The sequence below is a fragment of the Triplophysa dalaica genome, chromosome 9 (genome assembly GCF_015846415.1).
Source record: "Triplophysa dalaica isolate WHDGS20190420 chromosome 9, ASM1584641v1, whole genome shotgun sequence".
NCBI classification, from domain to species: Eukaryota; Metazoa; Chordata; class Actinopteri; order Cypriniformes; family Nemacheilidae; genus Triplophysa; species Triplophysa dalaica.
The window spans coordinates 9535835-9557994 of record NC_079550.1 but is presented as its reverse complement, the minus strand read 5'-3'; the positions used below and the strand labels follow the sequence as shown (position 1 = coordinate 9557994).

The 22160-nt window shown below is 40.4% G+C and overlaps 1 protein-coding gene across 3 annotated transcripts in view; it reads left to right on the top strand.

Moving 5' to 3' along the window:
• numbl (NUMB like endocytic adaptor protein) overlaps positions 1 to 22160 on the top strand; it is a 49064-nt gene that overhangs the window by 11393 nt on the left and 15511 nt on the right. The window contains exon 1 of one of the 3 annotated variants that reach the window (XM_056757765.1): positions 11514 to 11818. The exons of 1 other annotated variant lie outside the window; for it this stretch is intronic. In XM_056757765.1, coding sequence (XP_056613743.1) covers positions 11778 to 11818 — 41 coding nt within the window. In that variant the 5' untranslated portion in view covers positions 11514 to 11777. Of the gene's footprint in view, positions 1 to 11513; positions 11819 to 22160 lie in introns of those variants that run through there. One more of the 3 variants, XM_056757764.1, reaches the window with a different exon arrangement.

Here is a 22160-nt window from a genome sequence, read left to right as displayed (position 1 = left end):
CTTCCAGCTTATCTGCTGAGACATTTGCAGAACAAATGATATATCTCAGTTGTACCCAAATCTTTGGGTAGCTCTTCGCTTTTAATGTACTCTTCTTCTAGTAGTCTACTTCTTTTCTAATTTCCTACCCCCCTAAAAATACATTTACGAAATCTTAGTATCGTATACTGTGATACACTGACTGAGACCAGTTTTTACTGCACCTATGCATTGTTGTTCTACTCTTGCACAAATTGCTTCTATTTTTTCCCCTACTTTGTACGTTTGTTTTGTTTAAAAGCACCTGCTAAATGATTAAATGTAAATGTACACTCCAAGTGACACTGGCATCAACGGAGCATTGCTTCTCAAAGCTAATAAAAACCTACCTCAGATCCTCAGTATCACAAGAATGTATAAATGCATTTGCCATTATTAGCATTAATCACGAGGTTGGCAGCCAGCTATCATAGGATGATGTAATACATGACTTTGCAAGCAACAAGACCAACAAGGGTTTAGGCCTCGGCAACAGTAGGAGATGCCTTGATGGCAAAATCAATCAGGTTCATTTGTTCTATAATGAAATTTTGTTTGCAAAGGTACTTTATATTTGAAGAGTTTGTTTCCAAAATGAGATAACATAATAATGAACATAATTTTTACAAACAGTTAAGTTTTTATTGTTTTTTATTGTGTTAGTTAAAGTTAAAGCTTTTATTGATGTTTACAGTATCATTTTAGATCAAACAGGTGAATATGACCGTTATTTTGTCAGTTAATCTTAAACATAATCAAACTGACTGGAGCTACCCGTGCATTTTAATGCACACTTTCCAGCCAATCGGAATCCCTTATTCAAACAGACCATGGTATAATTATATTTACTAAACTAATATTTTATATATATATATAGTATAAAATATAATATTTAAAAAAAAAATTGTATCTGCAAAACGAGGAAATTTACTGCAGTTTACTGTTGTAAATAAAATATTAGTATACTACAGTATGTGGAAAAAATATAATTATTGTATATTAAAAGAATGCAAAAACACAATAACGAAAAAGGAATTTGGTAAAAACTAAATTATATGGTTCTAATTTACCAACTGTAACATTTGTGATAAACTGCACGGACATATTTTTTTATACTTGTGCTACAACTGTTTGGCATGTGCTACAAAACTTTAAACCTCTGTAGCACCAGTGCTAGGTGCAAAAAAAGTTACCCTACAGCCCTGCTAGGGCCGGCCCTGCCCAGAAGTGTTTGGTTTCAAACTATCTTCCAAATATCTTTCTTAGTGTTTAGCAGAACAACGAAATTTACTCACGTTTGGAACAACTTGTGGGTGAGTTAATGAAGAAAGAATTTTATTTTTTGGGTGAACTTCCTTTAATGGCTGATGGCAATATGTAGAAGGGAAGCAGGTAGATCTACCAGGTAGACACGGAATACATGCGGTATACAACTATGTGAGGGTACTGCATGGATCTCCTCCCCAAACTCACTGAACCCCTGAACACCTCCTCCATACAGCTGCCTGTGTCTGGTCAGAGAGCAGAGCGAGGTAGGAGGGAAGGGGGTCAGTGGAAGCACAGCTGTCTGACCTCCGTGTAACCAGCTGCCTTAACAAAGGACCCCTGTCAGGACGCTAGAAAGGTGGCCCGTCTACCCATCTTGATTTTTTTCTCTGTTCCTTTTCTCTTCTGACACTCCCCTCCCCCATGCCGACTCCGTATCCCTGTCGATCTGTCCCAGCTGTTAAGCTTTTTTATGGTCCTTTCTTTTGGAGTGACCTCCCTTCCACCGTATTAACCCCGGCTTCCATACGCATTCACCACGTGTACGCACAAAAACGGTGCGCCACGCCCTTTTATGACATTGAAATTGGGCTTCGCCGCAAATTTGGTGCGCTAGACCTTTCTGTTTTGGGATCCGAGAGACAACCATAACCAAGATTTAAATATTAGGTTGATACTACAAATTTTATTTTTTTATTCTAAACAAAATTTCTACTTTGATTGGACTTCTGTGAAAACTGTTACATTGTTACATTACACTGAATTTAGGTAATATGTCTTTTTTTAATGTAGTAAGGTATTCTGACAGGTGCACACACCTTCCCACTGAATTTTGATAAGGAACTTGTTTAAACAATTTGTCATAAATACAGACAGAATATGGCTGGTAAAGCTTTTTAAACAGATGCCATAAGAACAGGCCTTTTGTTGGCTTGATGCCACCCAGTACCCGTCCCCCTTTTGTTATTGTTCAAGTTGCGCGTGCCTTGCAATTCACAACACTGGTAGTGGCAGGAGGCTGGGCCGTAGGCCTTTGTATTTCCACCATTGTTCCTGACACACGCTCGTGTTGACAGACACACGTGCTGACAAAAGAAACGCAGCATACCTCTGCTAATTATTTGCTGGGGCCCGTCGAAAGATGAGTCGCAGTGGCCATCTGTGATTCTCGCTTTTAATCCCTCCCTGCCCACCCGGCTGGCCCCGTTCAAATCCTTACAATTTTCTTGGTCTGTCATTATGAAAGACCTATATTTTTTAAGATTAAAATGTAGAAGGATTTCTCGCTTCTGTTGTAAGAAAAAAAAAATCTCTGTAACACCTCACTTGTTTATTCTAAGTGTGATGAAATGGATTGTAAATGGTAGTTTTAGTCTCTTGCTTGTTACATTTTGTTCTCATATCGACTTTAGTAATCTCACATGTGTCTCCATATGAAGAGATCCTAAAGGGACAGTTCGTTTCATCATCTGCTAACCCTCATGTCATTCCAAACATGTATGACTTTCTTTCTGCTGTAGAACACAAAAGAAGATATTTTGAACATCATCATTGGTGCCCATTGACTTACATTATATGGACACAAAACCATTTCTCAAAATAACTTATTTTGTGTTCCACAGTAGAAAGAGTCATTTTTCCTACTATGGGAATCAATGGGGGCCAAGATCTGTTTGGTTATAAGCATTCTTTCAAATACCTTTCTCTGTGTTCATCAGAACAAATACATTTATACAGATTTGAAACAACTCGAGGGTGAGTAAATGATGACAGAATTTTCCTTTTTGGGTGAAGTATCCCTAATAACTAATAACATCATTGAAATTAAATGGAGAGCATTGGACTTTTTACTACATTACAGCTCCATGTCCTCTGGAAAAGAAAAACATTTTATATTAGGTAAAACGTCAGTCTTACTGACAAGACTTACTGTAAATTACTGTATGCCAATAATGGTTTGGTTGCTTTATGTCTTAGAAGAACTTCAACTTGACTGACACCAAGCTGATAGTTCAATAAAACCTAAATAAAAACTTCTTAAGTCTCCTGAGCCATAAAAAAGCAAACCCATGGGCAACGAAAATGATCCGGGACGCCCAGATGGCAATTTACCTCAATCCATTCCTGCTTTTATCAAGCAGGGAACGTTTACTGGAAACATCTCCGCCTGTTTGAATGGGTTTTTGTTAAGTCAGAGGGCCTCTTTCTCTCACAGGGCTTTGTTTTCTAACAACCAGACCAAACACTCACGCTAAGGTGAACTTTTAGAGCTTAAATGACACAAGTCTTTCACCGTCAAGCTGAAAGATGGAGATAACTGTCGTCTAGCAGGGGAAACTAATTTCATTCTATCTGCTGGACTGTCGCTGCCTTTTAGTTTGAATCGATATGCTGTATTTGTCCGGCGAAGGTCATTGAGTATATTGAGCAAGGCCTGCACGCTATAGACAAGCCACTACTAAAACACAATCAATTCTGTCTGAAAATAACAGCCGATGTTCTGGAGTGTTGAAGGACTCTACAGATTTGCGAACAGGTATTTTTGGAAGATTTGTCCGGTTTATTTTGAGATAATGTTTCCAGTCATAGCCTGCTGGGATAATGGTTTCTTCTCGTAGACAGACTGGCTTAAGTGCAGACAACAGCAGTACATGCTGAACTGACTGCATTTTTATGTTCCTTTAAAACGTTTTTTTCCTGTCAGACCTCGCTGTTGTCTCTGCCCTCTGATGCAATGTACAACACAACCCTACCCAACCCAGTGGAAAATTGTAATGCTCAGAATATGCTCTTTTATAGATCACGAGATTTGGTGAAGCTCTCGGTTGTGTTTCATTTAAGTATCAACTTGGTCTCAGATGTTTCTACCAAAACAGGAGAGAACAATATAGAAACAAACAAATGAGACAGTTGTTTAATTATTAAGAGTATGGAGGTGTAAAATATATGTAGGTTGTATGTAAAAAAATCTGAATTTGGATACATTTGATGAGTTCATGTTGAAATCTTCAATAGTGTTGACGTGATTGTTGATTTATGCTCATTTTTTAGATCTTTTCGGAAACTCTGTAGACAGTTATGAGATTTTATTGGTCTTTTTTTCCACATAAATATCTGAGACGCAGGATACAAGGTTCCATTTTCCCTCCTTTGAACCTCATTGATGTCTAAGAGAAATAATTGAGATACTTAAAAGCTTTGGAAATGCATTATGAAAACCGCTTCATCGACACAACCCGATGTTGCAAAGTCTGAAACATTTAAGCAGATTTATAACTCATGCAACAAAGAGACAACCTCAGAAGATTCAAGAAATGGCACCCGCCGCCTGGATAGGAACCAGTGTCAGCTGTAATGACAGGTTCATCAGGTTTTTTGTTCCACACGTGCAGTTACGTTCTAAGTTCGCCTCATGACCCCAGGCAGCTGTCCCCCTCCATTAGCATAACAAAGTTGTCCACTTCTGCTCCCTGTGTTGGATGCCACTAGCTGTCTTGGAGCCATGTGGCATGTCCCAGCCCTGCTGTAGGCCATCTGTGGGGTTGTCCTCCTTTTCACTTAGTGACTCAGTGTTAACAGCATCCTCGGAAGAACCGACTTGAGACGTCGCACCAACATGGCTCTACAAATCTGATAATTGTGCCCATAGGAAGGAGTCACAAATAACTTCTCATTCGTGGTTTCAAACCTGTGTACATAACATTTTTCTGTTCAACACAAAAGAAAATATTTGAAAGAATGTCTGTACCTGTTGCATTACAGATCTGGTGCACCATTGACTGCAAAATTAAGCAAATAAATGACTGTGGTAGTCAATGGTGCACCAGAACTGTTCGGTTTCCCACATTTTTCAAAATATTGCAATGTCCTTCCAAAACATTGTATGTTTTTCAGGAAAACACTCTACTTTTTAAATGATTAAATGCGGTGTTGTCAAAGTTGACCAATTTTTTTTTGAAATTTGCTAAACCCAGTGACAAACATTAAGGATGACTAATAATAATTTATTGGAAAAAGTAATGGAGGCACAAGGTTTTAGAAGGACAGCTGCAATATCTTCTTTAGTGTTCGACAGAACAAAATTGATACAGATTTGGGAAAATGTAAGAGTGAATAAATGATGACAGAATTTTCATTTTTGGGGGAACTGTCCCTTTATTGTAGCTCATCTAGACTTTTTAATTATATATTTTTTTCTCATTGATTACAGACTTAAATTAGGAATCTTAATTTTTTCTAGTTTATCAAACATTCAGAACATTCAAAGGAGCATACAAGGTGTTGAATAGAGAGCTAGATAGAGTCCACATCACTTGCTGCTTACTTCATAGTCTCATCTTCCCTTGTACTCACCCCATACTCTTGTAGAAGCGGTTGCCATGGGAGCTGGTTGCCAAGCAGCCGAAAGAGGTGGTGGTTGGTGGGGGGTGTTGATGTAGATTGGAGTGATGTATGACGAACAGTGAAAATTCTTAGCGTGACGGACCTCTGGGTGTTTACGCTCTGGGTCTCCCATCAAACCCAACAGGGACCCCAGTCATGACCAGAGAGAAAGAATGAAGGGAGAAAACAGACGGCAATAGAAAGACAAGGTAATGAGTAGTTTGAGGCAGAGATTTCATCACCGATGCCTGAAAGAACAAAATCGTCTGATGCAGCGAAGTTAGAAAGACATCCAACCAGTAACACAACTCGCCTTGGGCCTTTACTATACTGGTCTGATATTGCTTCTTCAGCATCAGATGGCCGGTTTACATTATCTCAGGCTCTGAAAAGAAGCAGGCAGGGCCATTGTGTTTGCGTGAGCTTGGGGCTCTCCTCCATGGTGATGAAACTGGATGCAGGGCAACTGATAAGAGCCGGCGTGTCCCAGACCTCTGCTGGGATTAGTTCAAGCACTGCCATTTAAATGTGCTCATGACATGGAAAACAACAACAGGAGGTTTTATTTAGACACTTAGATAGTTCAAAACTGTATGACTCAATTTCTTCTGCAGAACTCAGAAGATATTTTGAAGAACGTCGGTAACCATACAACATTGGACCCCATTGACTTGTGTATGGACACAAAACCCCTGAGACATTTCTCAAAATATATTTTTAAAACAAACAAAACTAGATTAAGGAAGAATTTGACTGACCGTATTTTTTCATTTAAATAGCATTTCAATAGACATTGTCATAAGGTTATTATTATTTTTCGTTTGGCCATGATACTCATAAGTCATGTAGTTAGATGTTGTGACAACCACTTTTTCTATGTAGTTGTACAATGATTTCAGTGTCTTCTGCCTTATATTTTCAGACATGTGATGAAACTGAAGGATTTTGTCATATTGCCTCTCTGTGCAGGTAGAGGGCAATGTGTTACTGAATCATTGTGGCTTCATGTCTCTAGAACACTCCTCTTACAGTCGATCCACATAAATCTGATCCTGCTGTCTCTCACCCTCTAGAGAGGAAACATGACCATCTTTGATTCAGAGAGGTAAAAGAACATGGCAGAGAAAATGTATTCGTTGGTGTTCCATGCTTTCAATAAGAGCAGCACGAAATGTATATTTGAGCAAGCAACAAGTTAATGTTACTAGACATACTAGGTATTTATTATTTTTATATCAGAGATAAGACGTTGTTGGACTTGCTAAGGTGTTTCTGTACCTCAACTTTAAGGGCAACACCAAATTCATGTATTTAATTCTCAGAAATTAAGATCTTCCAATAATTTATTCAACCTTATATATCCCAAATGTATATGACTTTATATATAAAGTCATGACTTTATACAGAATATATGTGTTTTTTGGAGTTTTTGCATGTTGGGTGACATGTACTGCCTTGTGTATAAAATGGTTTGGGTTCACATGAAGATAGGATGTCACACATCGGATGGAATGATAATTAATTCTGGTGAATTGTTGCTACACATAAATATACTTACAAATACGTTAATGTACTAAGAACGTTGCTCAGTTAATTAAATGCTAAAACCAAAAGATTTTACATTGCAGTTATATACTGTATATAAGAGATTTATAGTTTTTTTTGTAGGAATGTGACGCTTTCTTCAAGTCAAAGTTGTCATTTGAGTAAAACAACAATTTTACAACAAAATACTGGTCATGTTTAGTTGCCTAAATGTCCATGTGAATACATTGACCCAGTCCTGCTGGTGGACTCTCATGTAGGTCATGAGAATTTAGGACAAACTCAATCAACAAAGCGTGATCAATTTAGCACCATAGAGAATCTACAGCAGTCTGCCCGGTCAAGAGACTGCCCAAATTCAGAAAAAAAATGTTGATAAAATGATTTGAAAGATAAGTGTTGGTGGACATATATAGTCAACCTGAGACAGCTGTATTAAAGGGGTTATATGGCGTGAATACGTATTTTTCTGTGTCTTTGGTGTGTAAGTTGCCTATGCATGTATTAGACTAGTAAAATTGCAAAAATGTAATTGTCGGACTTAATTGACTAAGACGCTAAATGTATACGCAAGCAAGGTGGGCGTACCTGTCAGAACAATTGCTTTGGAACCTGATGTTCCAAATATGGTAAGAGGTGTTACATTTCCGTCACAAGCTTGCAGCATTCGACCAATCACTACGCACTTGTTAACAGGCCAATCATAGCACACCTTGCTTTTCAGAGTGATTAGCTTAAAATCTGTGCGTTTCAGAGAGACAGGGTAAAAAGGACATTCAATCTTGCACGGTATGTGGAAAATACAATTTGTTTTAACCTTAAATCGTGTATACACATTGCATTACGTCTAAAAACAAACAATTATGTTCGTTTTAGCCGTGTCATATCACCCCTTTAAAATAAAGACCCAAATATAAGTTTTTTCATCAATTCACTCTAAGGCCATTCCAAACCTGTAATACTTTCTTTGTTGGAACACAAAAGAAGATACTTTGAGAAATGTCATTTTTTTATGGATTTGTGTCCAAAAAATAGACGTCAATGGGGAACAGTGTTGTTTTGTTACGAGCATTCTTTAAAATTTCTTATTTTGTGTTATTTTGAAATATTAAATATCTCCTTGTTTCGAATCACATGGGGTTGAGTAAATTATTTTTAGGTGAACTATCCCTTTTAAGAGAATTCTTCGGTCGAATTCTTCGCTAGAGCAATGAAGTTGAATGCATTTTTCTACTTCCACAGAGAATTATGCAAATTTTCGGTGATTTAGCTTTGCTGATTTGATTGATGTCAAAGTCTGTTTACGGAATTTATGCCACCATTTGGTCGGTCTCCCTCTCAGTGCACATGTATTTATAACCTTTGGCTTTTAGCAATAAACAGGAACAATGGCGTCAATTTCACTTCATCAGTTAAAAACATGCAGATCAATCGAAGTGTAAGGAGGTCTGTTAGTGCATGTGCAAACGTCAATCTTTGTTAGAGATCGCAATTTTTTTGTCACCGAACCGATTGGGTAGGGGTGGGCGATCTAGAAAAAAAAATCAAATCACGATTTTTTCCAGATAGATCACGATTCACGATTTTATCGCGGTTCTTCTTCAAGTTGGTTTTAAGACTATTTTGCAAATTAAAGGGACTTCAATACAGCCAAACTAAGTCCCCATATAAAAATATACTCTTTACCATTTATATTTTGAAGAATATTTTAATCAAGTTAATATTTAATGCAAGTGCAAGACCATAAATCAGCTGTTAGAAAAAACTTTACATTTTGAATTTTGTTTTTCATCTTGTTGCGGCACTCGGAGTAAAGCTGTGGAATGGGCGTGGAGGATAAATATTTTTGGCTGGGTATTTCGTAACGTGGAACTACGACTTTGAGCAGTTTTTTAAAGCCCTCATTTTCCACAGTCTTTATGGGAATCATGTCTTTGGCCAGGTAAAATGCAACCGCGTCAGTGACATCTTTCCAGCGCTTGTTCATTCTGTCATACGGATACGGAGTTCCTTTCTCAAATGGTTCTTTCGCTAAAGTCGTTGTTTAAGCCTTTTAGTTTCCGTATGCTTGGTTGTACCTGATTTACTCGCGTGGGATCCCTTTATAATTTGACTGTCGGCATACTCTTTCAGTCCCTTTATTTTGAGGTGGTTAAAAAGGTTTGTTGTGTTGCCTTACGACGCTCGAATCTTATCATTGCCACATTTGCAAATAACTGTTGTTTGGGCCGTGTCAGTTGGGGAAAACCCAAACCATTTCAATATTACTGATACTGGTAGAATTTTTATTAGGGACCGAGTCCTCCGTGTTTCCCTCCATCTTCACTGACCGCGTCACTTAATCTTACTGAATTCACAAGCAACGTATATGAGCTTGTTAACATGGCGCAATCTATCGCAAGTATGTTGACGAATTCTATAGAACAGCACTATATAAGACGATTTAACGATTTTCCCGAAAAAGTGGATCGTGTGCAGTCATTTTAATCGTTCGCGATCTAATATCGTCATATCGCACACCCCTACGATTGGGTCAGACCTGTTATATTAATTATCACTTATAACAGAAGCATTAGTTTTGCCTTTTTATATTGGACCTAAGTTGGATAATAAAACGAGCAGATTGACCAGGAGACATTTGCAAGCAGGACTTCACAGGACGATTCATAGAAGTGTTTTAGAGGTATGCGCAGACACACACACAATATCAGTGTGTTACACAAAAACAGCTTTCACTGCCGATGTTTAAGTCATGGAAGCTGTTATTTGACTGTTGGTTATCTTAGAATGTGTGTTGCTGAAATCTTATTACCAGCTGACTGTGGTGAAAGTAATTTAGCGTGTAGCTCAGTTAAATGTTTACAATCTCTGATAACCAAGCACTTACTCCAGCGGCTCTTCCTCTTCTCTAAGGAAGGCCTCGCCCTTTTTTGGTGTATCCCCTGGGCCGAGGTTTTTCAAATACAAGGAATAGTAACATAATTTACCCGGGAAGTAAAGGGATGTAGTCTGATTCCAGCCGTTCTCTGTAGTCCTTGAAAATCAAATTCTATTAAAGACAATATCTCGCTTGGCATTGAACTTTGAGCTTTATTATTTTGCAGATGTTGTTTATGGTCTATGTGATGGGTGAAGCAACGACACGTACACAAAAGAACAATATATCACCCCGGAGGGTATTTTTATTGAGAGTAGTATGAGTTGCCACTGTGCTGGTTGTGCCAAGATGCTTGCTTCCGTGGTATCTTGGAGTGTACGTCCTCACTTCTTCCACGAAGAGGTAAGTGTCCGGTTTCGTCCGTCTTTAACTTTACTTCCGGGTTGTCCGGGTATTTCCTTCTTCCGTCTTCCTTCCTCCTTCTACACGTCAGACCTGGGGAATCAACAGTAACACAACTTCAGTGGCATTCATACTACTGGAGACGTTGCTCACCTTCCTCGGTTTGGTAGCGGCTTAAATAGCCTCTGAGAACCCGCATCAGGTGGTGATGAGCAGTAGCGGTGCCGCTCTGATTGTCTCTGTCTCCATGACGACGCTGATAGCGGCAGGGGTGACTCGTCACAGTCTAACAGCAACATTACACACTACCTAAAGTTAGAAAATTGGCGTCAAGGGGAATGGTCGCTTTTAGTCTCCCCAACCGGAAACTGCAGAGGGTTCTGAACGTGAAATGTGGAAGTCACGCATGCATTTAGCCCATTCAATATCCCGAAATGGCTCATTGTCCCTTTTGAAACATTGGCTGAATTGGAGAATCAGGGTTCAAGGGACAGTCACATTTCGTACTAGTCATTACGATATTGTCGTGAGCACCTTAATATCACTATCATTTGGATTTCGACTTGAGGGTCACATTCTTTATTGTAGCTTTATTGTCTAACCATAAATAGATGTTTTTATAATTCATCACAGATGGTAAAAAACGTTAAAAATACATTAAAGTTTTTTTTTTTGATGAAAGTGTGTGCTTTTCAACGAGTGTTTTGTGTACAATTACATACCAATCTAGTCTCTCTGAAAAAATAACAATGGATTTGATGGAGTTCTGTCTCCTTTACTTTAGATCTTGTCTAACTGCAGAAAAACACAAACAACCAGCAGTGCAGATGGGCGCTTGGAAGTGTGTCATTACCATGTCTAGTCTAATCACCTCCGCCCGCGCTTCTCATCTGTTTATGTCTCTCTCTCTCTCTCTATCTCTCTCTCTCTCTCTCTCTCTCTCTCTCGCTACATCCTCCTCACTGTCTGTGTTGTGGAAAGACAAAAAGTTGATTTGTTCTGCAGAGGCTGCAGCTCGGTGCATCCAGCCAAATACGCATGTTTCCGTGCGTCAGCGCATGTTTTAGTGGGCGAGGGCTCGTATGGTGATGAGACCGAGCGAATGTGTTGTCGTCGCCGCCTCCGAGTTAATCTCTGAAGAGGAGGTGTGGCTGCCTCCTCTCGGATCTCAGTGCTGAATATTAAGCCTTGCTTTGCCTCTAGCTCTTCATCGAACAACAGTTTTGACTGTGAAACATCATCTTCTGGTTCGATTTCTGGACATTAAACAGATCTGACATCAAAGATGAGTTTCAGCAGCGATATGGATGATACAGAAGACGGGAGGTGAGGTTTCGCTAATATTTGGGCAAATTATTGTGTCTTGGCTCTACATTTGTATTTCTTTTAAGATATTTTGCTGGTAAATGGAACTCAGAGCTACTCCCAGATTAGTTTCCAAGCTTATTCTGCAGGCTCGTGTCTGGCTGGTAATAGCTTTCCATGAAGCGTCTGTATGGGTCTGTAAATCCATATGGCTCGGATTAATAGATAAATTAATATATCAACCAAACAGATCTGTTCTTGTGTGACGGTCCAAAAACAAGATAGCAATCTATCTTTTCTTTTGACGGGCATGGTTAGTAAGTATTCCGTGGACCGAGAGGATTCCTGTGTCAGTTTCTCTCACTGGTGGCCTTAAAGGGCCACAGTCACACACATGATATGCAGAAAGCAAAATAGGTCACTTACACTGTGCGCTGCATTAACGGACCATCAAGGTGTTTTGTTGGTCCTGGAACAACATTCATTTCTTGATTTAAGAATTGGTCACGGTGGTCAACTAATCGGTTTGTAAGACCAGTTTAGTCTTATATGCTTTCATAACCCATGGGTAAGAAAGACGAGTGTAGGTGGGATGGCTGGATTCTGGTTAAACCTGATCACAACCAGACATGTTTACATAAGACATGATCTAGTTAAATAGAGAATCAATGGAATGACACTAAATTTCATGGATCTTCACACCTGGTTCAGGTTCTGAATTAGCTGAAATACAAGCCGGTGCAGCTTGGGTCTACTGTTTTTGGAGCTGTAAGGCCACTTTGGCTAACCTTGTGCTGGCGTAACCAGGTTAACTGCTTATTCGGTTGTTAAGTTTGACGGCCTATATGGAAGGTCATATACTGTTTCCGGGTGCAGAGGCTCAATATGATGATATAAGCAAACAACAAACAAATGCTAATATATGCTCATGGAGAGCTATAAAGTTATCGGTACACCACTATCCTAACCTTTATCTTCATAACGAAATCCCACATGGCCAGTCAGCGATTCATTTTTCCTAGTTTAGTCAAATATTGATGTCGTAGATTCTGTGAGCCTGGAGACTGTGAGTTAAAAAATGCTCCGCTTAAATATACAATGTGAGTAAACAGTTGTAATTAACAGATGTTTAAGCTGTAGCCCTTCTTGAAATGAATAGATGCTTGGAATAGAAGCTAATAGCTTGGTTTTTACAGCTTGGGAACTATGGTGTCACATGGATATCTTTGATTTACCAAATGATAATCTATAACCTGACTTAACGTGTTTGAGGGGACTGACGTGGCAATTTCTGACTCAACCAATGTTGTGAGGTAGTCTTGACATCAAACTGACATCAAAATAGTGATTACTGCAATTTCATTTTGTGCTTCTAGTCACGTGGAAATTACCTCCTTTTTGAACAGAGTTCAAAAGAGATGGAAATAGATTTCAGTCTTAGATTTTTTATCTCTAAAATGAAGCTTATGGCAATTCAACAGCTGTGTAGCTTCTATCCAGCAGTGAGATTAATGTTTTTTCTTAACCATGTAGAGTTTATAAAAGCCATTCCTAAAATAAACAGCACAGCGAGGGTCCAAACTGAGAGCAGTTATCATTTGTGAAAGGTTATTACGGCAATAAATTCCTGGTAGACCAATTATAAGGTCACACATTATCTGTCATCAAAACCCTCTACACAGAACATATTCCTGAGGAATATCCTCGTGCTCCACACAGGCAAACAGTAATTATGTGTTATGAGCTGAACTCGGTTTAGGATTGTGGTAGTTTAAGGGAGAATGAGGATTGGGAAAAGCCACAGAAGCCATTGTTGGTTAGGCCGAGTGTCAGTGAAGTGCGGAAGAATCCTGCTGTTTGTGGCAGTCTGTGATTTTGCTGTCTTGCTGCATTAGAGCCAATGGCTTTCTAACTTTTTAAAGCGACATGCACACGAACACATAAGGGAAGTACGCAAAGGTTATTTGTGGCTGATACTGATGAACAAATAATTGAACCCCATTTTAGGCACAATATGTGTTTTCACTCCTAGTGGTCGCAAATTAATAACAAAGGTGGATGAGGATGCTGTAAAGGAGCGTGGAACGATGGGAGTTGTAGTCTTGAGCTCCACTGCGGATGGAAATCAGACATACAGGACGATAATTAAATGCAGTTTTAAAACGGATCCATTATAACATAATGTGAAAGAGTTTCTTCAAGAGTACACATCAACATCAAAAGTAACAGCAATATCATTAGCAAGCCACCCTTCTTATGCTGCTACTTTTACATTTTTCATAAGATGCTATACTTGAATGTCATATGCCGATCGGTTGGCACACTGGTAAAAAATGGCAAATTACTACTTTAGGTGTCTGGCCATAAAACTGGCAAAATAGGTTTTGTATAAAAGTGTAGAATTACTGAGCCATTTATAACTGCTTTGTAATTGAATAACAAATATTTTTTCCATTTTGGTAAAAGCATAATATTTCATATAGGAATGCTGCGATCAGGATTTTTAAAGCCGATATAACAATTTTTTATATATTTTAACAGCAATTAAACATAAAAACTTAAATGCCGAATCAGGTTCATCATATAAAATGCTTTGGACACGTCTCCTCCATGTTAGATTTCTTTGGAACATACAGAGCAAATAGTGAAACTTCTCGAAATGTTATAGTAATTCCAAACTGGTGATGCAGGGTTTTTCCCGGCTCAAAATGAGATGGTGGTGGTGCCATCCTGATCTTGTGCACACACGGATGTATAGGCCTACCGTACCTTAAGGCCACCTCCAATTTTTATATGCAGGAAAAACCCTGCGCTTAGATGACTGGTGGCAAATCATTTACATCATGTATGTCCTCACGCGTTGATGTCATCAAACTGATCGGTTTGTGAGATTGGAGAAGTGAGTGGAGAAGAGTACCTACCGATCAAGTCATAAAATGTGATTATAAGAGATGCACCGATACCATGTTTTAAAGACTGTGCGCAAGTACCAATATTTTTTCTGGTACTCGCCGATACCGATCCCTTTACCCTTTTTTGTGAGGTGGCAATTTTCCAAGCACAACACAGTGAGTTTAATAAAAATAGAATAGCTTCATAATTACAAACAATTGCACCTTAAACACATTATGAAAAAATAAATAATTTGATGTGCTTGTCACAAACGTTCAAAGCAAAAATTTCATTCAGTTTTGTCACAGGAGGTATTGGTCTTTGGTATTGGTGAATTTTGAGGAGTACGAGTACATGATCTTATTATCGGGCCCGATACCATGTTCTGGTATCGTTGCGTCCCTAATGATTATCGGCCAATACCGCTTTGCGGCCGATCAATCCATGCATCAGTAATATTATATCAAGTTGTTGTGTTATATATTTTAAGAAATCAAACTAGAAGGATTTGACAACCATATTGATATTCTAATCACAAAGTAAAGTGGGTAGTTGTATATTAAACACAGATGCACATGTATGTTTTTCTTACGTTCATAAACCGCTGGGGACAAACACTTTAATAATTGTGCGTTCAGACAATTTACAAATAGTGTCTATAATGCACAAAAACGTCTTGGCTACGTCTGTAACCTCAGTTCCCTTTCTGTCGGTCTCTCGACGTTGTGTCGAGAACGACAGATGGGGTTCGCCCTTGAGAACCAATCAACTCTGTCTACTAGGAATATGGTCGACATAGGTATGGTCTCGTCCTTGGAGGAGAACGCATGCAACGTGCGGACTGAGTAGTTAACCGCGAGGTGGAGGTCCACCTGGGGAAGCTCATGGGTTACCAGGAGTGGGAACCATTCTCATGAGGATACATCAGACAGAACAGCCCACGGAGGGGGTGTTACAGACGTCCGGTAGCACTAGGTCCGGTTAGAGCTATCTGTGATAGTTCATATGGTATCCCGGCCTAAGGGGGAAAGCTGCTCTGCCCAGACAACCCCCAGGGGGTGCTTGCTTAGTGATTGATGAAATGCCTGTTCTTAACCAGTGTTTGGGTAAGAAGGAAGGTTGGTGAGATACCTGTTCTTAGCCATATGTTTGGGTAAGAAAAGAGGTAGATAGCACACTCACCCAACCTACTGGAGGGTGGAAAGGTGCTTTCGCCGTCGTAACGGCATCCACGACCCAGTGCACCAGCCTCTGCTTGGAGACAGCCTTCCCCTTCTGCTGTCCTCCAACACAGACAAGGAGCTGGTCAGAGCTGCTCTGCGTGTGGTCCAGGACACAACACGGATGGGGTTGGGTCTTCCTCCCCGATGGGGTGCGCCTGCAAGTCCACCACTTGGTCCCGGAAGGGAGAAGTGGAAACTTTGGGCACGTATCTGGGTGTATATGGGTCTCAAGATAACGTGAGATTTGCCAGTGCCGAATTTAAGGCAATCCGGGCACACAGAGAATGCTTGGAGGTCCCCTACCCTCTTGAAGGAAGCGAGCGCCATCATGAGGGCCATCTTACTCATCAGGTGAGGAGAGCTAACCATATGTTGCGGGGGGTCCCCGGAGGGAAGGTTGGCTCCGCCTTTTTGCCTGCCTGGCGGGAAAGCAGCACGCACCTTCGGTTTGAGAGTGGTGGCAGCTGTCGTGTGTGTATGACCTATGCCTCGCCAGGGCGTAAGGTCGGGTTGCCGGGCATAGTCCAGTGGAGTGTGCGATTGGCTGGAAGTACACCCAGGGAGAACGGAAAAGCTCTGTGAGTAAGTGGGCGCCAGGCCCTGAAAAGGAGCCGTCCCATAACGACCGATCAGAGCCATTGCTGTGAAGGTCGGGCCGATGTTGTTCTCCCTGGGGTCTTCCCGTCAGTGTCCCTTCTCGCGAGAAGGTTGCTGACGGGGTGGAGGTTTCCGCCTCGACCTTCGCTTCTGGGGTGCCGCCTGTGGGGGCACAGGAACCGGAGCCGATGTCGAAGGGGTCCTGGGTTGCCGGGAAGCAGACATCATGCGGGATCTCGGAGGCCTCTAGGCGGCCTCTAGGCGGCCGAGTCGTGGCACGGTAAAATGTGCCTAATTGCCACTGTCTGCTTCGCAGTCCTCAACGGTGTTACCAACAACCCACCCTGTGAGACGGGTGCATCAAGAAAGTGGTATTTCTCGGTGTCACTCTTCTGCGCAAGGTACAGCCGGGGGTGTCTCTCCTGGACCTCTACTGTGGACATTGCCTGACCCAGGGCCCATGCCGCCACCTTGGTCGCCCGTAGAGTGCTGTCAGTGGCGGCACGGAGATCCTGCATTATATACCCGGGTCAGCCTTACCCTCGTGGAGCTCTCTCAACGCCTTGGCCTGGCGGACCTGCAGGATGGCCATGGTGTAGAGAGAGGAGGCAGCCTGGCCCGCGGCAGTGCAAGCCTTCGACACCAGTCGCCCAGAAGGTCGCCGCAGGTAGGGACGATCCGCTGCTCTACGTCGTAGATCCGGCAATGTAGAAGAAGAATTCGTTGAATTTGTTTTGGTCGTAGTCATGAGCGAAGGCTCTGAAGAACAAAAGCTAAATGAATGCTGCACGCCGGCTTCCTTTTATACCGGACATCCGGGGACGGAGACTAGGGGTGTATCGAAATTAATCGTTTTTACGATGCATCGCGATGCAAACAAGGACGATTCGGTATCGGTTCAGTTACAGACCATAACCGGTTATTAAGTACTTAAGTTTTTCTGACGTCATGTCGCATACATGCTTTAATCAAAATGCTCCAATTACTTTAAAAGCCCACATCTGTGCACATTTCGGCTTTTATGAAAAATGCGGTAAGCACGACCTGGACAGGACACAAACTGTGTGTAAATCTTGTCACACACAAATAAAACACACAGGGGCATGTGCGTAAATCCCGGGGGGACGGAGGGGACACTTCCATATCCGAGGGTTGTCCCCTCCTCAAATCAATTAAACTTGTATTCTCTATTGTCATATATATGTTAATGTTTACCTAAACTAATTGTGCACTGCCTGCTCTCCGCGTTCATCTCACCTGCGCATTTCGCAACATATTTAAGAGGTATGCGATATATAACAGGTATGCGATCAGTTCATCCGTGGTTGTTGAACTCTAATATGAAGGCTATTTTTTCACTTTAAATTAAGTGATTCTCTTTAATGTAGTTGATGCTGATTCATTAATAAATTAGTTGTTGCAAAAATTCTGTTTACCGATGTATTTTACATGAATCTGCTATGTAAGCGATTATACCGTTACTTAGCTAGTAAACGTTAACGAGTTAATGTTAGCTTGTAACAAAGGACGTCACACACTGCAACTAACACGCCGAAGCTGTTCCCATGCATTGTTTAATTTTTGGCGACCTGGCATGATGTGAACATTAACCGCCACAATTAGCCACCGATCCTGACATTCAGGTCCCGTGTCACACACCGCCACGAACATACCGGTTACACTTTTGTGACGTTGGCACTATATCTAAAGTCCACAAAAGGTGCACAGCTTTCATTCAGTTGGAGAAGGTTGTTTTCTCAGCATCTATTTTGTGCAGTATGTTCGTGGCGGATAAGCTAAACATTCAGTTTACTGAAACTTGGGCGATTCATCAACGAGTACAACACAGAATTTAAGCATTTGTCACTGTTACTGATTGTTTGTTTGGGAGCGAACACGAACATGAACAAAGTTTGTTGGAGGAGACAGTGCACTACAGGGGAAAGTAACAACCACTCATTAATGTAGATCTACGGTGACTTTATCATATGATGTTGCAGTATAAATCAGGATAACATGTGTTTAAATAGTGACTCATTGTTAACATGTAGTATCATGGCTATTGTGATTTTATATTTGTTTCCTGTCTTCACAACAGAGACAAAAAATATAAATGGTATGAAGCTTTTTTGTTCACTTGTATTACAGTATGTGAAAGTTCAGTTCAGTTATAATATGACTGCAAATCTGCATGATAAACCTATAAACCTAATGCATATTGTCGCTTAGTGTCGTAGTAAGTACAATTTTGACTGTATTATTTGTATCCCCTTCAAAAATTGCTCTTGAGAATTTGTATGTGTATTGCCCCCCCCCTACTGTTAAATGAGATTTACGCCCAGACTTGAGTTTTGTTTGATGTTTGATATTCAAATTAGAGCAGGTAAGATTACAGTTTCAGTTTATACTGCCTGTATCTATTGACAAACATGTGAACTAGTAAAATTGAAATTTGAGACCCCAATGCATCGTGATATCGAATTGAACTGAATCGATGACATGATAATCGTAATTGAATTGAACCGTGACACCAGTGTAGGTTCACACCTCTAGCGGAGACCGGCATGCAAATTTCATTTGCCAAATTTCATTGGCCTTTTCTATAGTAGTCAGAGTTGATTGGTTCTCATGGGCAAACCCGATCTGTCGTTCTCCACACAACGTCGAGAGATCGACAGAAAGGGAACTGGGTCACACCCGCATGACTCAGCTTCTGAGTCTTTTTGATTTTCTGTCCGCTGTGAAACACAAAGAATAGATTTGATGAAATATCACTGTTTCACATCATTCAATTAAAACATTTTAGTTCATCTTATGCATTTTAAAAGAAAGTGGTACAGATTAGAAGCGATACCAGGGGTAAATAAATGATGACCAGACTTTCTTGTTTAGTTGATCTGTTCCTTTAATCTCTGCTGAACTAAATCGTGAGCGACTGTCTCTCCTCTCATTGCCAATTTAGAGAAGCGAGCACAGCAAGAGGCTGAAGTGCCACGTTACAATTACTCCCTCTCCAAACGCACCCAAAAAGCCTCCATTAGCCCCGTCCACCCACGGTGTCTCTATAATGAGCGCAGGCAGCTGCTGCGGTTCGATCCAATGTACTGAGACCATTGATTTCAGGAATAATGAGACAAAAGCTATATCTGCTTCAGCACAGTTGCACGGCAGTCTTTGTATCGCCACAGTCTGACATGTTCGGATCAGAGGAGTTTTAGACAGCAGTGTTTTGTAGATTTTGTGCTTTAGGGGCCCATCTGTTCTGGTTTTACACGGGATGCTTTAGTCTTCATGTTCACTGAAGCGTCATAATAAAGCATCTTCTCCACTTCTTTCTCTACTCGCGATTCTTTTACAAGCCTTATGTATTATAATGGTTCATCCAAAAGATAGTTTGAAGAATGTTGGTTACCAAACAAATCTTGAATGCATTCGTTTCTTTTTCTCATTTCGTTTCAGCTGTTTCTCATTTGTTGCTGAAAATGTTTTCATGGAACGACCCTGAACTGTTGTGTTGTCGATTCGAGTTTCAAAATCACTTCTCAGGAATGAATCTGTCATGATTTGCTGGCTGCATGTTTGTCTGTGAAGCACACGGTTGATGGGTAATAATGCCGCAGTGGCATCGGCGAGGACTTGGGCGTTTGTGACTGCCAGCACAGCGAGAACGTCACGCATCAGAACTGTGACCTCGATAAGATTCAATGATGCTTTTCTCCCTCCCCTTCTTCTCTCAAGCTTCCTTTTTCTTCTCCTTATAAAGTCTCATTCTCTCCTTTTTCTCTCTCTCTCTCTCTCTCTCTCTCTGGCTGGCGTTCCGCTCGTTCTCTCTGTATGGCTGTATGTCTTTTCCTCCCTCTCTGCTTGTTCTGGATCTTTGGCAGGAGTTCAGTCGTTAGATCAGTCCAGAAAGTGGAGCAGAATCTCGGAAGATCCTCCCATCCTGTTCCTGCAAATGCATTGATTTGCTTGCATGCTTGTTTCTTGAGGTATTGTGATCAAAACAGAGTCTAGAATAAATGTATCTGCTTTACAGTCAGCAAGAGATACTGGACAAATGTTAAATCATCAAATTGAAAGGAGTTGGCTGATAATGATATATAATGTAATAAATTACTAGATTTATTTGTAAAATTGACTGTTTTGTTTCTTGTTTTTTAATTAAAATGTTGAGTAGATTTTAAGGACTTTTCATTTGTCAATTGGTTTGAGGACTTTTCATTTTTTTTGTGTTTGTCCATCACCAAGTTTACAAAAACAATATCATTTTTTTATTAAAAACAAATTGTCCATATAAACACTTGTTTAAATACAAACTTTTTTCTGTAGAAGGTATATATAGCTTTCTTAGGTATGTATTAAGGTAAAATTATGATTTTACTACTAACTACTAACAATATTTCTCCCAAACGTCAAATACAAATATTGCAGAAAATGAGAATTGGACAAATAGGTCAAAATAACAGAAAAGATGCTCTTTTTTTCAGACATCAACTACAACAAAGAAAACAAGTATATTCCCATTTATGCAATACAACAGTACAGTTTTGTACATATATTTAGGAAATGTTAAAAAATATTTTTTTATATGATGAGCCAGATGACCTTGATTTTTATCACAGCTTTCATGTGTCTGGTCATGCTGTCAGTCTTTCGCGTTGCTGTTGAATTACTGTTGAGGTTGAATTTCATCAAATTCAACAAACACTGGACTGGTATGATAACAATACATCGAGAAATGTTGATTAAACGAAAATTTGGAATGGTAAATTACATTTGCACATATATTTTTATTGCAAAAACAAGTTTTTGGCATGATATACTCTAAAATGGCCCTGCGATGGGTTGGCACTCCATCCAGGGTGTATCCTGCCTTGATGCCCGATGACTCCTGAGATAGGCACAGGCTCCCCGTGACCCGAGGTAGTTCGGATAAGCGGTAGAAAATGGAATGGAATGGAATACTCTAAAATGAATCATACATTTTGGTCATAACTCTTGTGGCAAGGGCCAGTCTGCAGATTGTGATTCCGGTATCTCCCGTCAAACTCATCAACAGGCACGTGCTAGAGCTGAGTAAACCCCCAAAAGAGACTCAGACCATAAAAAACACTCAGAGCAGTGTGGTCTTGTGAATGTGTGGGTGTGTAATTGGGTGCATGAGGGTGTGTTATGTGTTTGGGCTACGGGCCAGGCACTTCCTCAGCTCTATGTCCGGCACCTGTTACCCGTAAAGCTTCAGGGATTTGGGGAACGTGCGCATTTGGCTGCCTTGGACGGTGAAGCTATAAAACCCAGACCGGGAGAAGTAGTGTGACTGTGACATGTGGTCCACATTGGATATAAGTTCTTCGAAGTTGTTGGATGTTTTATAAAAACGCCTGAACACTTTATAGAGGGAAGATGCCAAACTGTGTGAGGAGATGTTAATAACTTCTTGTAGCTTGCCGTTGCTTGTTTTAATAGATGATTGCAAATGTGCATATTGCAATGGTTTGCAATAGCTGAATGATTTAAATAAATACTTTCTAAAATTATGCAAAGTTGAGGTTGATGCAGATAAGAGAGAATGATTCCCATAAAGAATGTGAGATGTATGTTGGTTATATAATTTTCAGGGGGTTTTAAAAACAATATGTTTTTTTTACTAG